At 38.9% G+C, this 20,873-nt stretch overlaps 1 protein-coding gene across 1 annotated transcript in view; it reads left to right on the top strand.

Annotated features, from left to right (window-relative positions):
- The window catches only part of LOC123732527 (uncharacterized), a 55,738-nt gene extending 50,175 nt beyond the window's left edge, over positions 1 to 5,563 (top strand). The window contains exon 11 of the mRNA XM_045711746.1: positions 5,102 to 5,563. Coding sequence (XP_045567702.1) covers positions 5,102 to 5,421 — 320 coding nt within the window. The 3' untranslated portion in view covers positions 5,422 to 5,563. The remainder of the gene's footprint in view (positions 1 to 5,101) is intronic.
- The last annotated feature ends 15,310 nt before the right edge of the window (positions 5,564 to 20,873 follow it).

Genomic DNA, 20,873 nt, shown 5'->3' with positions numbered 1-20,873 from the left:
CTCTCTCTGTCTGGTCAGTTTATTATCTCTATCTGTCTCTCTCTCTGTCTGGTCAGTTTATTATCTCTATCTGTCTCTCTCTCTGTCTGGTCAGTTTATTATCTCTATCTGTCTCTCTCTCTGTCTGGTCAGTTTATTATCTCTATCTGTCTCTCTCTCTGTCTGGTCAGTTTATTATCTCTATCTGTCTCTCTCTCTGTCTGGTCAGTTTATTATCTCTATCTGTCTCTCTCTCTGTCTGGTCAGTTTATTATCTCTATCTGTCTCTCTCTCTGTCTGGTCAGTTTATTATCTCTATCTGTCTCTCTCTCTGTCTGGTCAGTTTATTATCTCTATCTGTCTCTCTCTCTGTCTGGTCAGTTTATTATCTCTATCTGTCTCTCTCTCTGTCTGGTCAGTTTATTATCTCTATCTGTCTCTCTCTCTGTCTGGTCAGTTTATTATCTCTATCTGTCTCTCTCTCTGTCTGGTCAGTTTATTATCTCTATCTGTCTCTCTCTCTGTCTGGTCAGTTTATTATCTCTATCTGTCTCTCTCTCTGTCTGGTCAGTTTATTATCTCTATCTGTCTCTCTCTCTGTCTGGTCAGTTTATTATCTCTATCTGTCTCTCTCTCTGTCTGGTCAGTTTATTATCTCTATCTGTCTCTCTCTCTGTCTGGTCAGTTTATTATCTCTATCTGTCTCTCTCTCTGTCTGGTCAGTTTATTATCTCTATCTGTCTCTCTCTCTGTCTGGTCAGTTTATTATCTCTATCTGTCTCTCTCTGTCTGGTCAGTTTATTATCTCTATCTGTCTCTCTCTCTGTCTGGTCAGTTTATTATCTCTATCTGTCTCTCTCTCTGTCTGGTCAGTTTATTATCTCTATCTGTCTCTCTCTCTGTCTGGTCAGTTTATTATCTCTATCTGTCTCTCTCTCTGTCTGGTCAGTTTATTATCTCTATCTGTCTCTCTCTCTGTCTGGTCAGTTTATTATCTCTATCTGTCTCTCTCTCTGTCTGGTCAGTTTATTATCTCTTCTGTCTCTCTCTGTCTGGTCAGTTTATTATCTCTATCTGTCTCTCTCTCTGTCTGGTCAGTTTATTATCTCTATCTGTCTCTCTCTCTGTCTGGTCAGTTTATTATCTCTATCTGTCTCTCTCTCTGTCTGGTCAGTTTATTATCTCTATCTGTCTCTCTCTCTGTCTGGTCAGTTTATTATCTCTATCTGTCTCTCTCTCTGTCTGGTCAGTTTATTATCTCTATCTGTCTCTCTCTCTGTCTGGTCAGTTTATTATCTCTATCTGTCTCTCTTCTGTCTGGTCAGTTTATTATCTCTATCTGTCTCTCTCTCTGTCTGGTCAGTTTATTATCTCTATCTGTCTCTCTCTCTGTCTGGTCAGTTTATTATCTCTATCTGTCTCTCTCTCTGTCTGGTCAGTTTATTATCTCTATCTGTCTCTCTCTCTGTCTGGTCAGTTTATTATCTCTATCTGTCTCTCTCTCTGTCTGGTCAGTTTATTATCTCTATCTGTCTCTCTCTCTGTCTGGTCAGTTTATTATCTCTATCTGTCTCTCTCTCTGTCTGGTCAGTTTATTATCTCTATCTGTCTCTCTCTCTGTCTGGTCAGTTTATTATCTCTATCTGTCTCTCTCTCTGTCTGGTCAGTTTATTATCTCTATCTGTCTCTCTCTGTCTGGTCAGTTTATTATCTCTATCTGTCTCTCTCTCTGTCTGGTCAGTTTATTATCTCTATCTGTCTCTCTCTCTGTCTGGTCAGTTTATTATCTCTATCTGTCTCTCTCTCTCTGTCTGGTCAGTTTATTATCTCTATCTGTCTCTCTCTCTGTCTGGTCAGTTTATTATCTCTATCTGTCTCTCTCTCTGTCTGGTCAGTTTATTATCTCTATCTGTCTCTCTCTCTGTCTCTCTCTCTCTGTCTGGTCAGTTTATTATCTCTATCTGTCTCTCTCTCTGTCTGGTCAGTTTATTATCTCTATCTGTCTCTCTCTCTGTCTGGTCAGTTTATTATCTCTATCTGTCTCTCTCTCTGTCTGGTCAGTTTATTATCTCTATCTGTCTCTCTCTCTGTCTGGTCAGTTTATTATCTCTATCTGTCTCTCTCTCTGTCTGGTCAGTTTATTATCTCTATCTGTCTCTCTCTCTGTCTGGTCAGTTTATTATCTCTATCTGTCTCTCTCTCTGTCTGGTCAGTTTATTATCTCTATCTGTCTCTCTCTCTGTCTGGTCAGTTTATTATCTCTATCTGTCTCTCTCTCTGTCTGGTCAGTTTATTATCTCTACGTCTCTCTCTGTCTGGTCAGTTTATTATCTCTATCTGTCTCTCTCTCTGTCTGGTCAGTTTATTATCTCTATCTGTCTCTCTCTCTGTCTGGTCAGTTTATTATCTCTATCTGTCTCTCTCTCTGTCTGGTCAGTTTATTATCTCTATCTGTCTCTCTCTCTGTCTGGTCAGTTTATTATCTCTATCTGTCTCTCTCTCTGTCTGGTCAGTTTATTATCTCTATCTGTCTCTCTCTCTGTCTGGTCAGTTTATTATCTCTATCTGTCTCTCTCTCTGTCTGGTCAGTTTATTATCTCTATCTGTCTCTCTCTCTGTCTGGTCAGTTTATTATCTCTATCTGTCTCTCTCTCTGTCTGGTCAGTTTATTATCTCTATCTGTCTCTCTCTCTGTCTGGTCAGTTTATTATCTCTATCTGTCTCTCTCTCTGTCTGGTCAGTTTATTATCTCTATCTGTCTCTCTCTCTGTCTGGTCAGTTTATTATCTCTATCTGTCTCTCTCTCTGTCTGGTCAGTTTATTATCTCTATCTGTCTCTCTCTCTGTCTGGTCAGTTTATTATCTCTATCTGTCTCTCTCTCTGTCTGGTCAGTTTATTATCTCTATCTGTCTCTCTCTCTGTCTGGTCAGTTTATTATCTCTATCTGTCTCTCTCTGTCTGGTCAGTTTATTATCTCTATCTGTCTCTCTCTCTGTCTGGTCAGTTTATTATCTCTATCTGTCTCTCTCTCTCTGTCTGGTCAGTTTATTATCTCTATCTGTCTCTCTCTCTGTCTGGTCAGTTTATTATCTCTATCTGTCTCTCTCTCTGTCTGGTCAGTTTATTATCTCTATCTCTCTCTCTCTGTCTGGTCAGTTTATTATCTCTATCTGTCTCTCTCTCTGTCTGGTCAGTTTATTATCTCTAGTCTGTCTCTCTCTGTCTGGTCAGTTTATTATCTCTATCTGTCTCTCTCTCTGTCTGGTCAGTTTATTATCTCTATCTGTCTCTCTCTCTCTGTCTGGTCAGTTTATTATCTCTATCTGTCTCTCTCTCTGTCTGGTCAGTTTATTATCTCTATCTGTCTCTCTCTCTGTCTGGTCAGTTTATTATCTCTATCTGTCTCTCTCTCTGTCTGGTCAGTTTATTATCTCTATCTGTCTCTCTCTCTGTCTGGTCAGTTTATTATCTCTATCTGTCTCTCTCTGTCTGGTCAGTTTATTATCTCTATCTGTCTCTCTCTCTGTCTGGTCAGTTTATTATCTCTATCTGTCTCTCTCTCTGTCTGGTCAGTTTATTATCTCTATCTGTCTCTCTCTCTGTCTGGTCAGTTTATTATCTCTATCTGTCTCTCTCTCTGTCTGGTCAGTTTATTATCTCTATCTGTCTCTCTCTCTGTCTGGTCAGTTTATTATCTCTATCTGTCTCTCTCTCTGTCTGGTCAGTTTATTATCTCTATCTGTCTCTCTCTCTGTCTGGTCAGTTTATTATCTCTATCTGTCTCTCTCTCTGTCTGGTCAGTTTATTATCTCTATCTGTCTCTCTCTCTGTCTGGTCAGTTTATTATCTCTATCTGTCTCTCTCTCTGTCTGGTCAGTTTATTATCTCTATCTGTCTCTCTCTCTGTCTGGTCAGTTTATTATCTCTATCTGTCTCTCTCTCTGTCTGGTCAGTTTATTATCTCTATCTGTCTCTCTCTGTCTGGTCAGTTTATTATCTCTATCTGTCTCTCTCTCTGTCTGGTCAGTTTATTATCTCTATCTGTCTCTCTCGTCTGGTCAGTTTATTATCTCTATCTGTCTCTCTCTCTGTCTGGTCAGTTTATTATCTCTATCTGTCTCTCTCTGTCTGGTCAGTTTATTATCTCTATCTGTCTCTCTCTCTGTCTGGTCAGTTTATTATCTCTATCTGTCTCTCTCTCTGTCTGGTCAGTTTATTATCTCTATCTGTCTCTCTCTCTGTCTGGTCAGTTTATTATCTCTATCTGTCTCTCTCTCTGTCTGGTCAGTTTATTATCTCTATCTGTCTCTCTCTCTGTCTGGTCAGTTTATTATCTCTATCCTTCTCTCTCTCTCTGTCTGGTCAGTGTATTATCTCTATCTGTCTCTCTCTCTGTCTGGTCAGTTTATTATCTCTATCTGTCTCTCTCTCTCTGTCTGGTCAGTTTATTATCTCTATCTGTCTCTCTCTCTGTCTGGTCAGTTTATTATCTCTATCTGTCTCTCTCTGTCTGGTCAGTTTATTATCTCTATCTGTCTCTCTCTCTCTCTGGTCAGTTTATTATCTCTATCTGTCTCTCTCTCTGTCTGGTCAGTTTATTATCTCTATCTGTCTCTCTCTCTGTCTGGTCAGTTTATTATCTCTATCTGTCTCTCTCTCTGTCTGGTCAGTTTATTATCTCTATCTGTCTCTCTGTCTGGTCAGTTTATTATCTCTATCTGTCTCTCTGTCTGGTCAGTTTATTATCTCTATCTGTCTCTCTCTCTGTCTGGTCAGTTTATTATCTCTATCTGTCTCTCTCTCTGTCTGGTCAGTTTATTATCTCTATCTGTCTCTCTCTCTGTCTGGTCAGTTTATTATCTCTATCTGTCTCTCTCTCTGTCTGGTCAGTTTATTATCTCTATCTGTCTCTCTCTCTGTCTGGTCAGTTTATTATCTCTATCTGTCTCTCTCTCTGTCTGGTCAGTTTATTATCTCTATCTGTCTCTCTCTCTGTCTGGTCAGTTTATTATCTCTATCTGTCTCTCTCTCTCTGTCTGGTCAGTTTATTATCTCTATCTGTCTCTCTCTCTGTCTGGTCAGTTTATTATCTCTATCTGTCTCTCTCTCTGTCTTTAATAGAGTCTGAGAGGATTGAAGGGATGGAGATGGAGTCTTTACCAGGGAGGAAGTCTGGTCCTGGTCCAGGGAGGAAGTCTGCTCCTGAGATGAAGCCTTTACTGGCTGCTGGACCACAGAAGGAAGATCTGTATGATCTGGAGAGGGGAGGAAGAGATACTACAGAATTTAACTATAGAGAGACAATACCTTCAGGGAGGAAGTCTGGTCCAGAGAAGGAGATGGAGATGAAGCCTTTACTGGGTCCTGGACCACAGAAGGATGATCTGGATGAGCTGGAGAGGGGAGGAAGAGTTACTACAGAATTTAACTATGTGCTATAGGGTTACTATAGAGAGACTATAACTATAGAGCTGAGTTACTATAGAGAGACTATAACTATAGAGCTGAGTTACTATAGAGAGACTATAACTATAGAGCTGAGTTACTATAGAGAGACTATAACTATAGAGCTGAGTTACTATAGAGAGACTATAACTATAGAGCTGAGTTACTATAGAGAGACTATAACTATAGAGCTGAGTTACTATAGAGAGACTATAACTATAGAGCTGAGTTACTATAGAGAGACTATAACTATAGAGCTGAGTTACTATAGAGAGACTATAACTATAGAGCTGAGTTACTATAGAGAGACTATAACTATAGAGCTGAGTTACTATAGAGAGACTATAACTATAGAGCTGAGTTACTATAGAGAGACTATAACTATAGAGCTGAGTTACTATAGGGAGACTATAACTATAGAGAGACTATAACTATAGAGAGACTATAACTATAGAGCTGAGTTACTATAGAGAGACTATAACTATAGAGCTGAGTTACTATAGAGAGACAGTAACTATAGAGCTGAGTTACTATAGAGAGACTATAACTATAGAGCTGAGTTACTATAGAGAGACTATAACTATAGAGCTGAGTTACTATAGAGAGACTATAACTATAGAGCTGAGTTACTATAGAGAGACTATAACTATAGAGCTGAGTTACTATAGAGAGACTATAACTATAGAGCTGAGTTACTGTAGAGAGACTATAACTATAGAGCTGAGTTACTATAGAGAGACTATAACTATAGAGCTGAGTTACTATAGAGAGACTATAACTATAGAGCTGAGTTACTATAGAGAGACTATAACTATAGAGCTGAGTTACTATAGAGAGACTATAACTATAGAGCTGAGTTACTATAGAGAGACTATAACTATAGAGCTGAGTTACTATAGAGAGACAGTAACTTTCTATAGAGACCTATCCCTCCTAACAAAGCTGAGTTTCTGAGTATATAACTGAGTGATATGTATCTTGGTGAGACAGAGTCCTCTGATCAACGTGTTGGTCACTACTCTATAATCCACTTCCAGTAGTTAGTTCTTTACTTTTTGAAGTTTTACTACCCATGTTTGTATTATGGGTTTATATCCATTTCCTGGTTATTCTATATATGTGTTCCCCATAAACAATGTCTTTCTAATCCCCCTCAGGAATTGATAGTGTTGAATTGAATGGAACGATGGACTAAGGTCTCCTGTTAGAATCTGTTACAGACCCTCTTATGTCCAGTACCTGATAATCACAGGTATATCAACAGGACCACAGGAGGCTGGTGGCACCTTAATTAGGGAGGAGGGGCTCGTGGTAATGGCTGAAGAGGAATCAGTGGAATGGTATCAAATACATTAAACATGTGGTTTCCATGGTTTCCGTTCCAGCCATTGTTGTGAGGCTCCTCCCCTCAGTTTCCTGTGAACAAGACTGATAAAACCATTTATTGAAATGTTTCTATTTTAATGGTGTTGAACTGTTATAACCATGTTATGAGGCTATACAGGACTGACCATCAATGATATCAACATTATTGTTATTACCATGTTATGAGGCTATACAGGACTGACCATCCATGATATCAACATTATAGTTAGAACCATCTTATGAGGCTATACAGGACTGACCATCCATGATATCAACATTATAGTTATAACCATCTTATGAGGCTATACAGTATTTGTTTCCATTGACCATGTTTGTAGTAAAATAAGTTTATATTTGGGGTTCTCATGGAGTGTGACAGTTGAACAAAGATCATGAGGCATTTATAAGTTATATTCTTCAACAATCAATGGTTACATATTCATTTACAAGTGCAAAAATGGATGTATCAACTGCTGATTGCCCCTTTAAGGTATGCTACTGTTGTTTGTCTATTGATCTGGTGCATGAGGAAAAGACTGGCACTCACAAGCCTTTCATGTGAATGCTCTTCTTGTTTCATTGGAACATGTAAAAACACCTTAATAACCCTGTAATTGACTGTATTTTTTATAAGGGTATTTATATGTTTAAAGGTGAGTGATAAGGGAATGTATATATTTAAAGGTGAGTGATAAGGGTATTTATATGTTTAAAGGTGAGTGATAAGGGTATTTATATGTTTAAAGGTGAGTGATAAGGGAATTTATATATTTAAAGTACTGATAAGAGAATCTGAATGACATTAAGAGTAATGACTAAAGTATTCCACCCTAATAGTTACAGAAGCTTAGACAATGTGTTTAGACATGACACTAGAATATTGGGAGACAGTGGGAACTTTGTGTTTGTGTGTGATAAAGAAGGACTGACAACAGACATGTTTTGGTACTGTGAGACCAAGAACAGGAGATACAGTTCCTCCACTCAGGGAGGAACAGAGGCGCTTGTAGGAGATTTATAAAAGGCTGTTTTATATGATTTTTAGACCGTTCTCTGAATAAAGAACCAACCTTTTGCAGAAGCTGAGTCTTTGCCTAATTATTATTAAACCCAGGGTCTTTCAAACCTCGGGGAATGGTCAAAGATTAAATAATTGTTAGTTATAATCATTGGGATTGAAAATTCTCGTGACAAATTTTTATAATCCTGTTTCTATGATCTGTTTCCTCTACCATGGAGCCAGGTGGCTTTGGATAAAGGCGTCTGCTAAATGGCTTTTATTATTAGTCTCCTTTGACAACAAGCTGCCCAGTGTAGTTATCATTCCTTTCCACTAGATGGCCACAGCTAGTCACCATCCAGACAGACTGACAGGAACCTCTGACCTGGATGTAACACATCACCATCCAGACAGACTGACAGGAACCTCTGACCTGGATGTAATACAGCCACCATCCAGACAGACTGACAGGAACCTCTGACCTGGATGTAATACATCACCATCCAGACAGACTGACAGGAACCTCTGACCTGGATGTAATACATCACCATCCAGACAGACTGACAGGAACCTCTGACTGGATGTAATACATCACCATCGTTGGGATTTTGTGCAGTATCCCCACCATCTCTCTCTACAACACTCCTAGTCTACCCATTATCTGGTAGTATCCCCATTATCTCTCTACAACACTCCTACTCTACCCATAACCTGGTAGTATCCCACCATCTCTCTACAACACTCCTACTCTACCCATTATCTGGTAGTATCCCCATTATCTCTCTACAACACTCCTACTCTACCCATAACCTGGTAGTATCCCACCATCTCTCTACAACACTCCTACTCTACCCATTATCTGGTAGTATCCCCATTATCTCTCTACAACACTCCGAGTCTACACATTACCTTTTAGTATCCCCATTATCTCTCTACAACACTCCTACTCTACCCATAACCTGGTAGTATCCCACCATCTCTCTACAACACTCCTACTCTACCCATTATCTGGTAGTATCCCCATTATCTCTCTACAACACTCCTACTCTACCCATTATCTCTCTACAACACTCCTACTCTACCCATTATCTGGTAGTATCCCCATTATCTCTCTACAACACTCCTACTCTACCCATTATCTCTCTACAACACTCCTACTCTACCCATTATCTGGTGGTATCCCCACTCACACCAGATTGTGTCACCGCTACACAGACCCTCTAGCTGAGGTGTTTCAGGCGGCATGTCTGTGTTGCTACGAGATGGAACTCTTTGATCTGGGCCAACGATCGGCTCAAACACGTCTTCAGTCGGTTTATCGGCTCCCTAACTAACGTTATTTCATCCTCTGTTATAAACTCAGACTCGGAGCTTCTCTTCCTAAATTCAGCCGTTTTATGTGAGTTCCTTATCTGTCGGAAAGATATCGGTTTGTCTCTGTGATTGGTTTGTCCTCAACTGACAAATCAACTGTAAATACGAAGGGCCATATAAATACATTTGATTTGAGTTCCAAACTGTTCTCTCCTGCCAGTGATGCAACAATGCCACTTTGACCAGCTCCATGTGGCTGTCGTTCTAAATCCGAGTGTTTCCCCTTTAAAAGCCACCAAGCATCGAGCTAAAGGCTACATCTAGCTAGCATAGTCATGCACACCATGCATGCCTTTTGGACCTCATAACTTTTTGGGGAAAAGTATATAAATATATTTTTATATATATATTTTTTTAAACAATTGTATTCTATTAGAAAAAAAAGAAAAGGACACTTGATATTGTTTTAGGTTCATTTTCCAATCTGTTAGGTGCATAATCCTAACGGAGGTAATGTGGAGCCTAAATTAGCCATAGCTCTGTGAGTGAGCAATACTGAGCTAGCAGAGTGGCGAACACTTAAACAGGATTTGAACTTCTCTATCAAACGTATTTGAACATTGCTCTCTGACCACAGATAGACCACACAACATGGCCAATACACGGTGAAATCTAACATAACCTCACCCCCGGGCTTTTGCTCACAGCACATATAAACATGGGATATCAACCACTCAAAGTGGACCTGACTGGGAGTGACCATAGAATTCTATGTGATCTACTGAGTAAAGTCTTTGTCATCATTTAATTTGAGCAAATCACACGAATGAGGCAGAAGTGTCTTTGCAACGAGAGTAAATCAAACAACTGAAAACACACCAGTGACCAGCGCTCTGCGGCATGAAACACAATTCCCTTGAATCACTTATAATGAATGTACCTGCGTGAGAAAGGGCAGGCCAGGGACCAGGGGCCAATTTCATGCCATATGTATTGAATTCAAAATAACATAAATCGTCAACGTGAAAAATAAAGTTGAGAATGTAAACATATTTTAGAGGACGGGTAAAATGATGGATGTTGAAATCAAAAACCGAACAATTGAAGCTAAATGTATAGAACTGTAAACAACAATAAGACATCAAAAGGAAAACCCCCAAAACTTGTAAGCAAATAATTTTACTGCGAGAGCAAAACGCTATGACAAATAATTTTAAAATATATTTGAAAACGAATGCAAACATTTTTTCAGTTAAACTTTCCCAGCAACCAATCCTATTGAATACATTTTGCCTATGCTCTTGCCTGCATGTATTACCTTTTGGTTACGCTACTCGTATCTTTGCTTTCGATGTCTGTTTCTTTGCTTTCACTACCAGTCTTTTCGATTGAGAGTTTTGGCATTATTTTTCCGTGAAGGGCGGGGTTTAGAGGGAGGCGTAGACAATGAGTCTCCATTGGTCCGCTAGTTTTGGAGTGACGGTTCACCTTAACCCAATCAATGAACATGATAGACAGGCTTTTTTTCATAATGTAGAATAATCTGTATACATACAAGAAGTATACAAACAGACAATGATAACATGCTAGGGGGGTACAACAAATTACAGATTATACAAAGACCTTAAAAGAAACACACATATTGATTATTTTAACAGCTTCCTGATTAGAATAATGTTGAATGGTCTTAATGTACTGATCCAATTCCTTCTAGAAAACACAGAAGAGTGGTTTCTTAGTGAATTTACATTTATGAATATGACATTTTGCCATTAGCACATTTAGATTTATGAGGTAAAATTGTTTTTCTTTATCTTTATTATGGTTAAGGAAACCGAGCAGCACATTCTCCCATAAAAAACAAAAGTCATCAAGAATATTAACAATTATAAAACTTCTTTCCATAATTGTTTTACATGTAGACAAAGCCAAAATAAATGCAAAACTGTTTCTGGATGCTCAACACAAAAGTACAATTAATGTTAATGTCTTTTTTGAGTTTCTTCAGGTAATGATTCGCAGGGTAATACTTACGGATCATTCTGAAAGAGATCTCTTTGACCTGGTTAACAAGCAGGTATTTGTGTGGTAATAACCAGACTTTTTCCCAACAGATATTAGTGACCAATGTATTCCAGTAAATTGTGACATAAGGAATAGATACAATATCCCTGTTGTTCTGCGGGAGCAAGGAGAAACACATTTTCCCTATTGGAGAGTCAACTGGATTAAGCGAAGGTAGGTCAACAAGGTGAGGTCTGGCTACACCTCTAAATAACATGAGAGTTCCAGATGGAATAGCATCAAAGACTATGGAGAACTCTCTAGATGTTACAGCATCAGAGACTATGGAGAACTCTCTAGATGTTACAGCATCAAAGACTATGGAGAACTCTCTAGATGTTACAGCATCAAAGACTATGGAGAACTCTCTAGATGTTACAGCATCAAAGACTATGGAGAACTCTCTAGATGTTACAGCATCAAAGACTATGGAGAACTCTCTAGATGTTACAGCATCAAAGACTATGGAGAACTCTCTAGATGTTACAGCATCATAGAATATGGAGAACTCTCTAGATGTTACAGCATCAGAGAATATGGAGAACTCTCTAGATGTTACAGCATCAAAGACTATGGAGAACTCTCTAGATGTTACAGCATCAGAGAATATGGAGAACTCTCTAGATGTTACAGCATCAAAGACTATGGAGAACTCTCTAGATGTTACAGCATCAGAGACTATGGAGAACTCTCTAGATGTTACAGCATCATAGAATATGGAGAACTCTTTAGATGTTACAGCATCAGAGACTATGGAGAACTCTCTAGGTGTTACAGAGATATTGTAACGAGATACTCAATTATGTAGTTACGAGATAAATCCTCATAATTGCCTTCTGCATTAAAAAGTTGATGTGATTACTGAACTAGTTCTTAAAAAATAAAGAATTTGTTTCTATACAAATGTCCTTTAAGTTCCAAATTAAATACCTATGAGGGGAAAAACATGTTGATATATTAACGACTATGCTAAGAATACTGTCACGTCCTGACCAGTAATAGGGGTTGTTTGTTATTGTAGTTTGGTCAGGACGTGGCAGGGGGTGTTTGTTTTATGTGTTTCGGGGTTTTTTGGTTAATGTTCTATGTTCGTTCTAGTTTTTCTATTTCTGTTTAGTTTATTGGGTTGACCTTCAATTGGAGGCAGGTGTTCCTCATTGCCTCTAATTGAAGGTCCTATTTAGTAGGGGTGTTTTTCCATGGGTTTTTGTGGGTAGTTGTTCCATGTGTAGCTGTGTGCCTCACAGGACTGTTTCTCGTCGTTGTTTTTTGATTAAGTTTTATTTTGGTTTTCTTCTAAATAAAGAATATGAGCATACACATTCCCGCTGCGCCTTGGTCCCATCTTCCTTACGACGAACGTGACAAATACTGGTCTATGAAAAGCAGATCATTTAGCAGGAATCTTATCAATGTTACAAAGTAACAGAATTGAGGGAGAAGATATGCGGTATGAAATTCCAAATTGAAGTTGGATTCTTTCAGAAATGTTTAGCCAAATTTATCTTAACTATTATTCAAAGTAGGAAAATCTAAAAAATGTAGACCACAATATTCAAATTAGTTCATAACAGATTTACTAATATAATGTGATTTTTCCAGATGAAGTTGAAAAGCACCTGGTCAACTGCTTTACCTATTTGGTTGTCAAGATGTAGGGGACTGGGCTGCATGTAGGGGGGACTGGGCTGCATGCAGGGGGGACTGGGCTGCATGCAGGGGGGACTGGGCTGCATGCAGGGGGGACTGGGCTGCATGCAGGGGGGACTGGGCTGCAATAGTATGTCTGGAGATACCTTCAGCTTTAGAAAGCAATACTCGACCTTTCAAGGATAAATCCCTCTGCAACCAATGGTTCAACTTCTTTTTAGACAGGCTTTTTCTATTGGCTACTTAAGTAGACGGTCTGACGTCATCACTACGCGCCACATCTTCCCCCCTGTTGTGAACAGATATTTTTTTCACATTTTTTTTATTGTATTAAACAGTAACATGCAAAACACAAACAGAACAGCCAGAGGGATTCCACAGAGAAATAAGGGAGAGAAAAATACAATTTTAATGATTTAAAATCCACATTATATCAATTCAAATACAGACAAGTAGCAAATATATTTTTGTAACATTTTGTTTTAACGATTCTAAATAGTTTTGCAAATCAGATTTAACAAAAATTAAGGCGCTTTTTCTTCATAAATTTTGATTTGTGTAAGAATTTGTTTCCTAATAAAATATAGATTATTACACTCACATTCAGTAAAATAACATGTCAAACTTAGTAATTTCAATGGTTGTATATAATATAATTGTCTGCATTTTGAGGCCAAGATATAGTTTTACATCAGTCCAGAACACTTCACTATATAAACAATTACAGAATAAGTGTTCAATAGATTCAGTTTCTAGATCACAAGAACTGCCTTCACTGGTACCATCAGGTATGTATTTAGAAATCAAGCTATTACACGGATAGAATCTATGGATTATCTTAAAGGAGATCTCCTTTACTTTATTGGTCACCATAAATGTGTGTGGAGTGAGCCAAGCACGGCGCCAGTTTACATCAAACGATGAAGCCCAACAAAATATTGCAGAGGGAATAGACTTCCTGTAGAAAATATCCCTTAATAAACGATTGTTGAATTTCGTATCTAGTAGACCTATGCCATTCACCTGGATATCGCTTACAATAGGAGATATTCCAAAATATTCATTAATCTGAAGTAAAGATTTTATCCCACTAGGTATATCTTTAATAACAGCGTCATATTCCTTGCTTGAAACCTCAAAGTTGTATCTTTCCATAAATTCTCTCCGCATAAATAGATTCCTTCTAATACTAACTAATTGGCTGACAAGGACAATGTTTTTAGAGAACCAGTTACGGTAAAATAACATCTTGTTTCTATGTAATAATCGACCCATTGTTCCATATAAAACATTTATGGGGTGAAAGTTGTGATTATACAGCAAAGCCCAGCACATTAAAGCCTGCTTGTGAAAAGCTGCCAATTTCACAGGAAGTTTACCCACAATATAGGGACATTGTAGTAAATTTTTTTATAATTAAGCCCTCTGAGCTTCTGAAAAACAAAATGAGGTACAATATTCCAGAAACTATGAGGATTTTTTAAGTGCCTTTTAGCCCAGTTGACTTTTGAAGAGAGAGAGAGTGAATTCTAAGACATTTAGACGGCCATCACAAACCCTGTTGTGCTTTTTGTTCATTGCTTTTTATCTTATGTGGCTTGTTTTTCCACATGCAGTTGTATAATAGCCTGTCTAAAGGTACAGGAAGTGGACTTGGGAATGTCAAAAGATGAAAAGGATGCACGAGAGCCCCTCAGCTTTGGATAAAAGCACCCTTCCTTGAAGACCTAAATCCCTCCCTAACTATGAGGATCATTTCTTTTTTGACAGATTCAATTACAGGGTTCAAATGAAGATCATCCACAGCCTTAAGATTTTTGGTGATGTTTACACCGAGGTAGATTACAGTATCTTTTTCAGAGATGTTACAATCTGCTGGATTTGACAGCTCCTTACAGAATAAACAACTCACATTTGGAAAGATTTAAAACCAAACCTGAGATTTTGGAGAACTGCTTCACAACAACCAATGATAATCTAGTTTGTGACACATTTTTCCAAAAAAAAGTGAGGTGTCATCCGCCAGTTGGGATATCTTGATCTCTCTGGCCTGGAATGTAATGCCTTCAAATTGACATTGATAAACTAATGAGCATAACATTTGAGAAACTAACAAAAATAAAAAAGGTGAGATTGGACAACCCTGTCGTGTTCCTTTGTAAATGTTAAACCTTGAGGGTGTTCCATGACAGTTTGATACAGCTGTTCAGTATACAGAGTTCTTACAGCATCAACAACAAAACAACCAAACTTCAAATGCTTAATTAACCTGTTGGGGCTAGGGGGCAGTATTTTCACGGCTGGATAAAAAAACGTACCCGATTTCATCTGGTTACTAATCCTACCCAGTAACTACAATATTGCCTTCAGATTGACTTCGACATGTTGTTCTGAGGTCCTGAGCGCTCTGGAGCAGGTTTTTAATCAAAGACCTCTGTACTTTGCTCTGTTCATCTTTCCCTCTATCCTGACTATTCTCCCTGTTGCTGAAATCATCCCCACAGCTGATGCTGCCACCACCATGCTTCACCGTAGGGATGGTGCCAGGTTTCCTCCAGACGTGATGCTTGGCATTCAGGCCAAAGAGCTCAATCTTGGTTTCATCAGACCAGAGAATCTTGTTTTTCATGATACCCTTCCCCAGATCTGTGCTTCGACGGGTCACCGGTTCGAATCTCAAGTCCGACAGGGAAAAGGAGCGAGGTAGAACGGAAACAGGAGGGCTGCTGGCATCAGTGTCTCTCCTGCCTCGAGCCTCATCTCATTCAATTGAGCTCTCCTGAGGAGTTCCCCTTCAATGGCACTGCATAATAGAATGAGAGGGTGATTAAGAAAAGGCCAGTTAGCGCAAACTTAAAATGTACAGTCAGCTTTCTACATCAATATGTTAAATATTTTGATATTTGAACTATCAATATGTTGGGCACATCGCACACATACCTGATAGATTTTCAGGATCTACGGTTTCACCTACAAGTACAGACAGAGATTAAGAACCCGGGACCTCAGCCTTGCAAACACACATATACAGCCCACCTGAATTAAATGTAGACAGTCCCAACACTGAAAAGCTATTGAGTTGGGGAGGAGTGATTTTACAAATCTGTTTGTAATAGAATAGAGGTAATTAAGGTGGAGTGATTGAACTAATGCTCACAATATTGTGACGAAAGCATTGGAACATCTCTGAACGGTTAGAGATCACCTCACCTGTCACACATTGACGTTTCGTACGTCGATTTCCAACCACATACCCCATTGGCGCGGCTACTGCAGCTCCCACTACAGCTCCCACTGCAGCTCCCACTGCCAGACAAAGCCCAGCTGTCCAGTAGGACTGGCACGGCTTGGGAAAGACGTCATCTGAAACACAGAAGCCATGTAGAACCCATTACATACTATCATACCAATTGATTGGTTTGGACCTCCAGATTGCTAATCTATGAAAGAACATTGGCAGCGTGGTGCAAACAAAATAATAATTTCATAAAACATTTTCAAAAACTTCCAATTGTAAATTCAATAATCTTTTCAAAACAGATCCCTCACCAGGAATGCGAATGTGCTTCGTTCTGGTGATGTTCTGCTGTTGAACTCTACAGGTGAACCAGTTGTTGTCAGTCTGCTGTATGGTGACATTTCGTCTCACAGTGTAGAAACCCTCAGTGTCAGTCTCGGTCTCTGTAGGTCCAGTAGCAGGGAGGATGGCTCCATTGTTGTCAAACCACTCCAGCTCAGGTTCAGGGTACCAGCCTTCGGACTCACACCTCAGGACCAGCCCACTACCATCAGTTCCTTCAATAGAGAGGACTGGCTGAAATCCAGGGCCTGCAAAGATTAAAGTTAACACAGGGGTGAGATTCCTGTTATGAATATGAATGAATTCATTCCTTGTTCTCAAGGCAGAGTTGCAAAGAAAAAGCCATATCAGTAATATTAATGGTCCACTATGTGTTAGTTAATATTACTGTTTCTTAATGGGTGTTAATATTACTGTTTCTTAATGGGTGTTAAGAAGCAGTAATATTAACACCCATTGAGAAACAGAAATTACATTTACATTTTAGTCATTTAGCAGAAGCTCTTTTCCAGAGCGACAATTCATACATTTTTTTCCCCGTACTGGTCCCCCGTGGGAATCGAACCCACAACCCTGGCGTTGCAAACACCATGCTCTACCAACTGAGCCACACGGGACCATATTAACTAAAACACAGTGGACCATTAAGAAACAGTAATATTAACACCCATTAAGAAACAGTAATATTAACACCCATTAAGAAACAGTAATATTAACACCCATTAACCTCTCTAGGGTAGGGGGCAGTATTTTCACATCCGGATAAAAAACGTACCCGATTTAATCTGGTTATTACTACTGCCCAGAAACTAGAATATGCATATAATTGTTTGATTTGGATAGAAAACACCCTAATGTTTCTAAAACTGTTTGAATGGTGTCTGTGAGTATAACAGAACTCATATGGCAGGCAAAAACCTGAGAAGATTCTGTACAGGAAGTGCCCTCTCTGACCATTTCTTGGCCTTCTTTATTCTCTTTATTGAAAACAGAGGATCTCTGCTGTAACGTGACACTTTCTAAGGCTCCCATTGGCTCTCAGAAGGCGCCAGAACATTGAATGATGACTTTGCAGCCCCTGCCTGAAAAACAGTAGCGCATTTGGATAGTGGTCGATCTGAGAACAATGAGACGGGCGCACGCTTGCACGTGAAGAGTCCATTTTCTTCTTTGAACGAAAACAAGTCTCCCGGTCGGAATATTATCTCTATTTTACGAGAAAAATCGCATAAAAATTGATTTTAAACAGCGTTTGACATGCTTCGAAGTACGGTAATGGAATATTTGGAATATTTTTGTCACGATACGCGTCCGCGCGTCACCGCTCAGATAGTGTCTTGAACGCAAGAACAAAACAGAGGATATTAGAACATAACTATGGATTATTTTGAACCAAAACAACATTTGTGGATGAAGTAGAAGTTCTGGGAGTGCATTCTGACGAAGAACAGCAAAGGTAATCCAATTTTTCTTATAGTAATTCTGAGTTTAGTGAACGCCAAACTTGGTGGGTGTCAAATTAGCTAGCCCGTGATGGCGAGCTATCTACTCAGAATATTGCAAAATGTGCTTTTGCCAAAAAGATATTTTAAAATCAGACACCGCGATTGCATAAAGGAGTTCTGTATCTATAATTCTTAAAATAATTATGTTTTTTGTGAACGTTTATCGTATCGTGAGTAATTTAGTAAATTCACCAGAGGTTTTCGGTATGTTTGCTAGTTCTGAACGTCACATGCTAATGTAAAAAGCTGGTTTTTGATATAAATATGAACTTGATTGAACAAAACATGCATGTATTGTATAACATAATGTCCTAGGAGTGTCATCTGATGAAGATCATCAAAAGGTTAGTGCTGCATTTAGCTGTGGTTTTGTTTTTTGTGACATTATATGCTAGCTTGAAAAATGGGTGTCTGATTATTTCTGGCTGGGTACTCTGCTGACATAATCTAATGTTTTGCTTTCGTTGTAAAGCCTTTTTGAAATCGGACAGTGTGGTTAGATTAACGAGAGTCTTGTCTTTCAAATGGTGTAAAAATAGTAATATGTTTGAGAAATTTAAGTAAATTGAAGTAATAGCATTTCTAAGGTATTTGAATATCGCGCCACTCGATTCCACTGGCTGTTGACTAGGTGGGACGATTTCGTCCCAGATACCCTCGAGAGGTTAAGAAACAGTAATATTAACACGCATTAACCTGTTAGGGCTAGGGGGCAGTATTGAGAATTGTGAAAAAAATATGTGCCCATATTAAACTGCCTCCTACACAAACTCAAAGGCTAGGATATGCATAGTATTATTAGATTTGGATAGAAAACACTCTGAAGTTTCTAAAACTGTTCTGAATGGTGTCTGTAAGTATAACAGAACTCATATGGCAGTCAAAACCCTGAGACAAATCCTAACAGGAAGTGGAATTCTGGTGTGGAATCACTTTCAAGGCTTTCCTATGAAACACACAGTGAGTTAGGATTCATGTAGCACTTCCTAAGGCTTCCACTAAGGCTTCCACTAGATGTCAACAGTCTTTACAAAGTGGTTTGAGTCTTCTCCGGTAAAAACTGACCGAATGAGAAGCCTGGAAAGTTTGTCATAAGCGGATGGCCTATACTACTGTGACGTGCATGCATGTGGGGACTCTTTCGTCCCGAAACGTTTTATAAGACAATGCAATCGTCCGCCTTGAATATTATTGAAGTTCTGATTTAACCTGTTAGGGCTAGGGGGCAGTATTGACACGGCCGGATAAAAAAACATACCCGATTTAATCTGGTTACCACTCCTACCCAGTAACTAGAATATGCATATACTTATTACATATGGATAGAAAACACCCTACATTTTCTAAAACTGTTTGAATGGTGTCTGTGAGTATAACAGAACTCATTTGGCAGGCAAAAAACTGAGAAGGTTTCATGCAGGAAGTGGCCTGTCTGACAAGGTGTCGTTCTTCTTGTCTCTGTTTATTGAAGAGTGAGGATCTTAGCTGTCCCGTGACACTTCCTACGGCTGCCATAGGTTCTCAGAAGGCGGTAAAAAGCTGAATCGTGGCTTTGCAGGCTCTGGCTGAAACAAAGTAGCGCGTTTGGGTAGTGGCTGGTTACAGTACTGTGAGACTCAGGCTCGTGCCCGCGTCGACCGAAAGCTTTGTTTACTTTCCTCTGTTTAGCTAAATGGACATTCCCGGTCGGAATATTATCGCTTTTTTACGAGAAAAATGGCATAAAAATGGATTTTAAACAGCGGTTGACATGCTTCGAAGTACGGTAATGGAATATTTAGATTTTTTTTTGTCACGAATTGCGCCATGCGCACGACCCTGATTTACCATTTCAGATAGTGTCTGGGACGCACGAACAAAACGCCGCTATTCGGATATAACGATGGATTATTTGGACCAAACCAACATTTGTTATTGAAGTAGCAGTCCTGGGAGTGCATTCTGACGAAGACAACAAAAGGTAATCTAACTTTTATAATAGTAAACCTGATATTGGTGAGTGCTAAACTTGCCGGGTGTCTAAATAGCTAGCCCGTGATGGCTGGGCTATGTACTTAGAATATTGCAAAATGTGCTTTCACCAAAAAGCTATTTTAAAATCGGACATATCGAGTGCATAGAGGAGTTCTGTATCTATAATTCTTAAAATAATTGTTATGCTTTTTGTGAACGTTTATCGTGAGTAATTTAGTAAATTGTTAGTAAATTCCCCGGAAGTTTGCGGGGGGTATGCTAGTTCTGAACGTCACATGCTAATGTAAAAAGCTGTTTTTTTATATAAATATGAACTTGATTGAACAAAACATGCATGTATTGTATAACATAATGTCCTAGGTGTGTCATCTGATGAAGATCATCAAAGGTTAGTGCTGCATTTAGCTGTCTTCTGGGTTTTTGTGACATTATATGCTAGCTTGAAAAATGGGTGTCTGATTATTTCTGGCTGGGTACTCTGCTGACATAATCTAATGTTTTGCTTTCGTTGTAAAGCCTTCAGGTAAAGGTTTTTTTCTTCTAAAGCTTCTTGAGGCATTAAATCGTAAGCTTAACCTCTTTAGGGTAGGGGGCAGTATTTTCACGGCCAGATGAAAAACGTACCCAAATTAAACGGCTTACTACTCAGGCCCAGGAACTGGAATATATATATATATATATATATATATATATATATATATATATATATATATATATAAGTCGATTTGGAAAGAAAACACTCTAAAGTTTCTAAAACTGTTTGAATGGTGTCTGTGAGTATAACAGAACTCATATTGCAGACAAAAACCTGAGAAAAATCTAAGCAGGAAGTGAGAATTCTGGTGCTTGTAGTCCTTTCAAGTCATTGCCAATCGAACACACGGTGAGTTAGGGTTCATTTTGCACTTCCTAAGGCTTCCACTAGATGTCAACAGTCTTTAGGAAGTTATTTGAAGCGTCTACGATGAACAGAGACTGAATGAGAAGGCTGAGAAG

Source organism: Salmo salar, unplaced genomic scaffold, assembly GCF_905237065.1.
Source record: "Salmo salar unplaced genomic scaffold, Ssal_v3.1, whole genome shotgun sequence".
NCBI lineage: Eukaryota > Metazoa > Chordata > Actinopteri > Salmoniformes > Salmonidae > Salmo > Salmo salar.
Note: the sequence above shows the minus strand (reverse complement) of the source record. Positions and strands in the feature narration are given on the sequence as shown.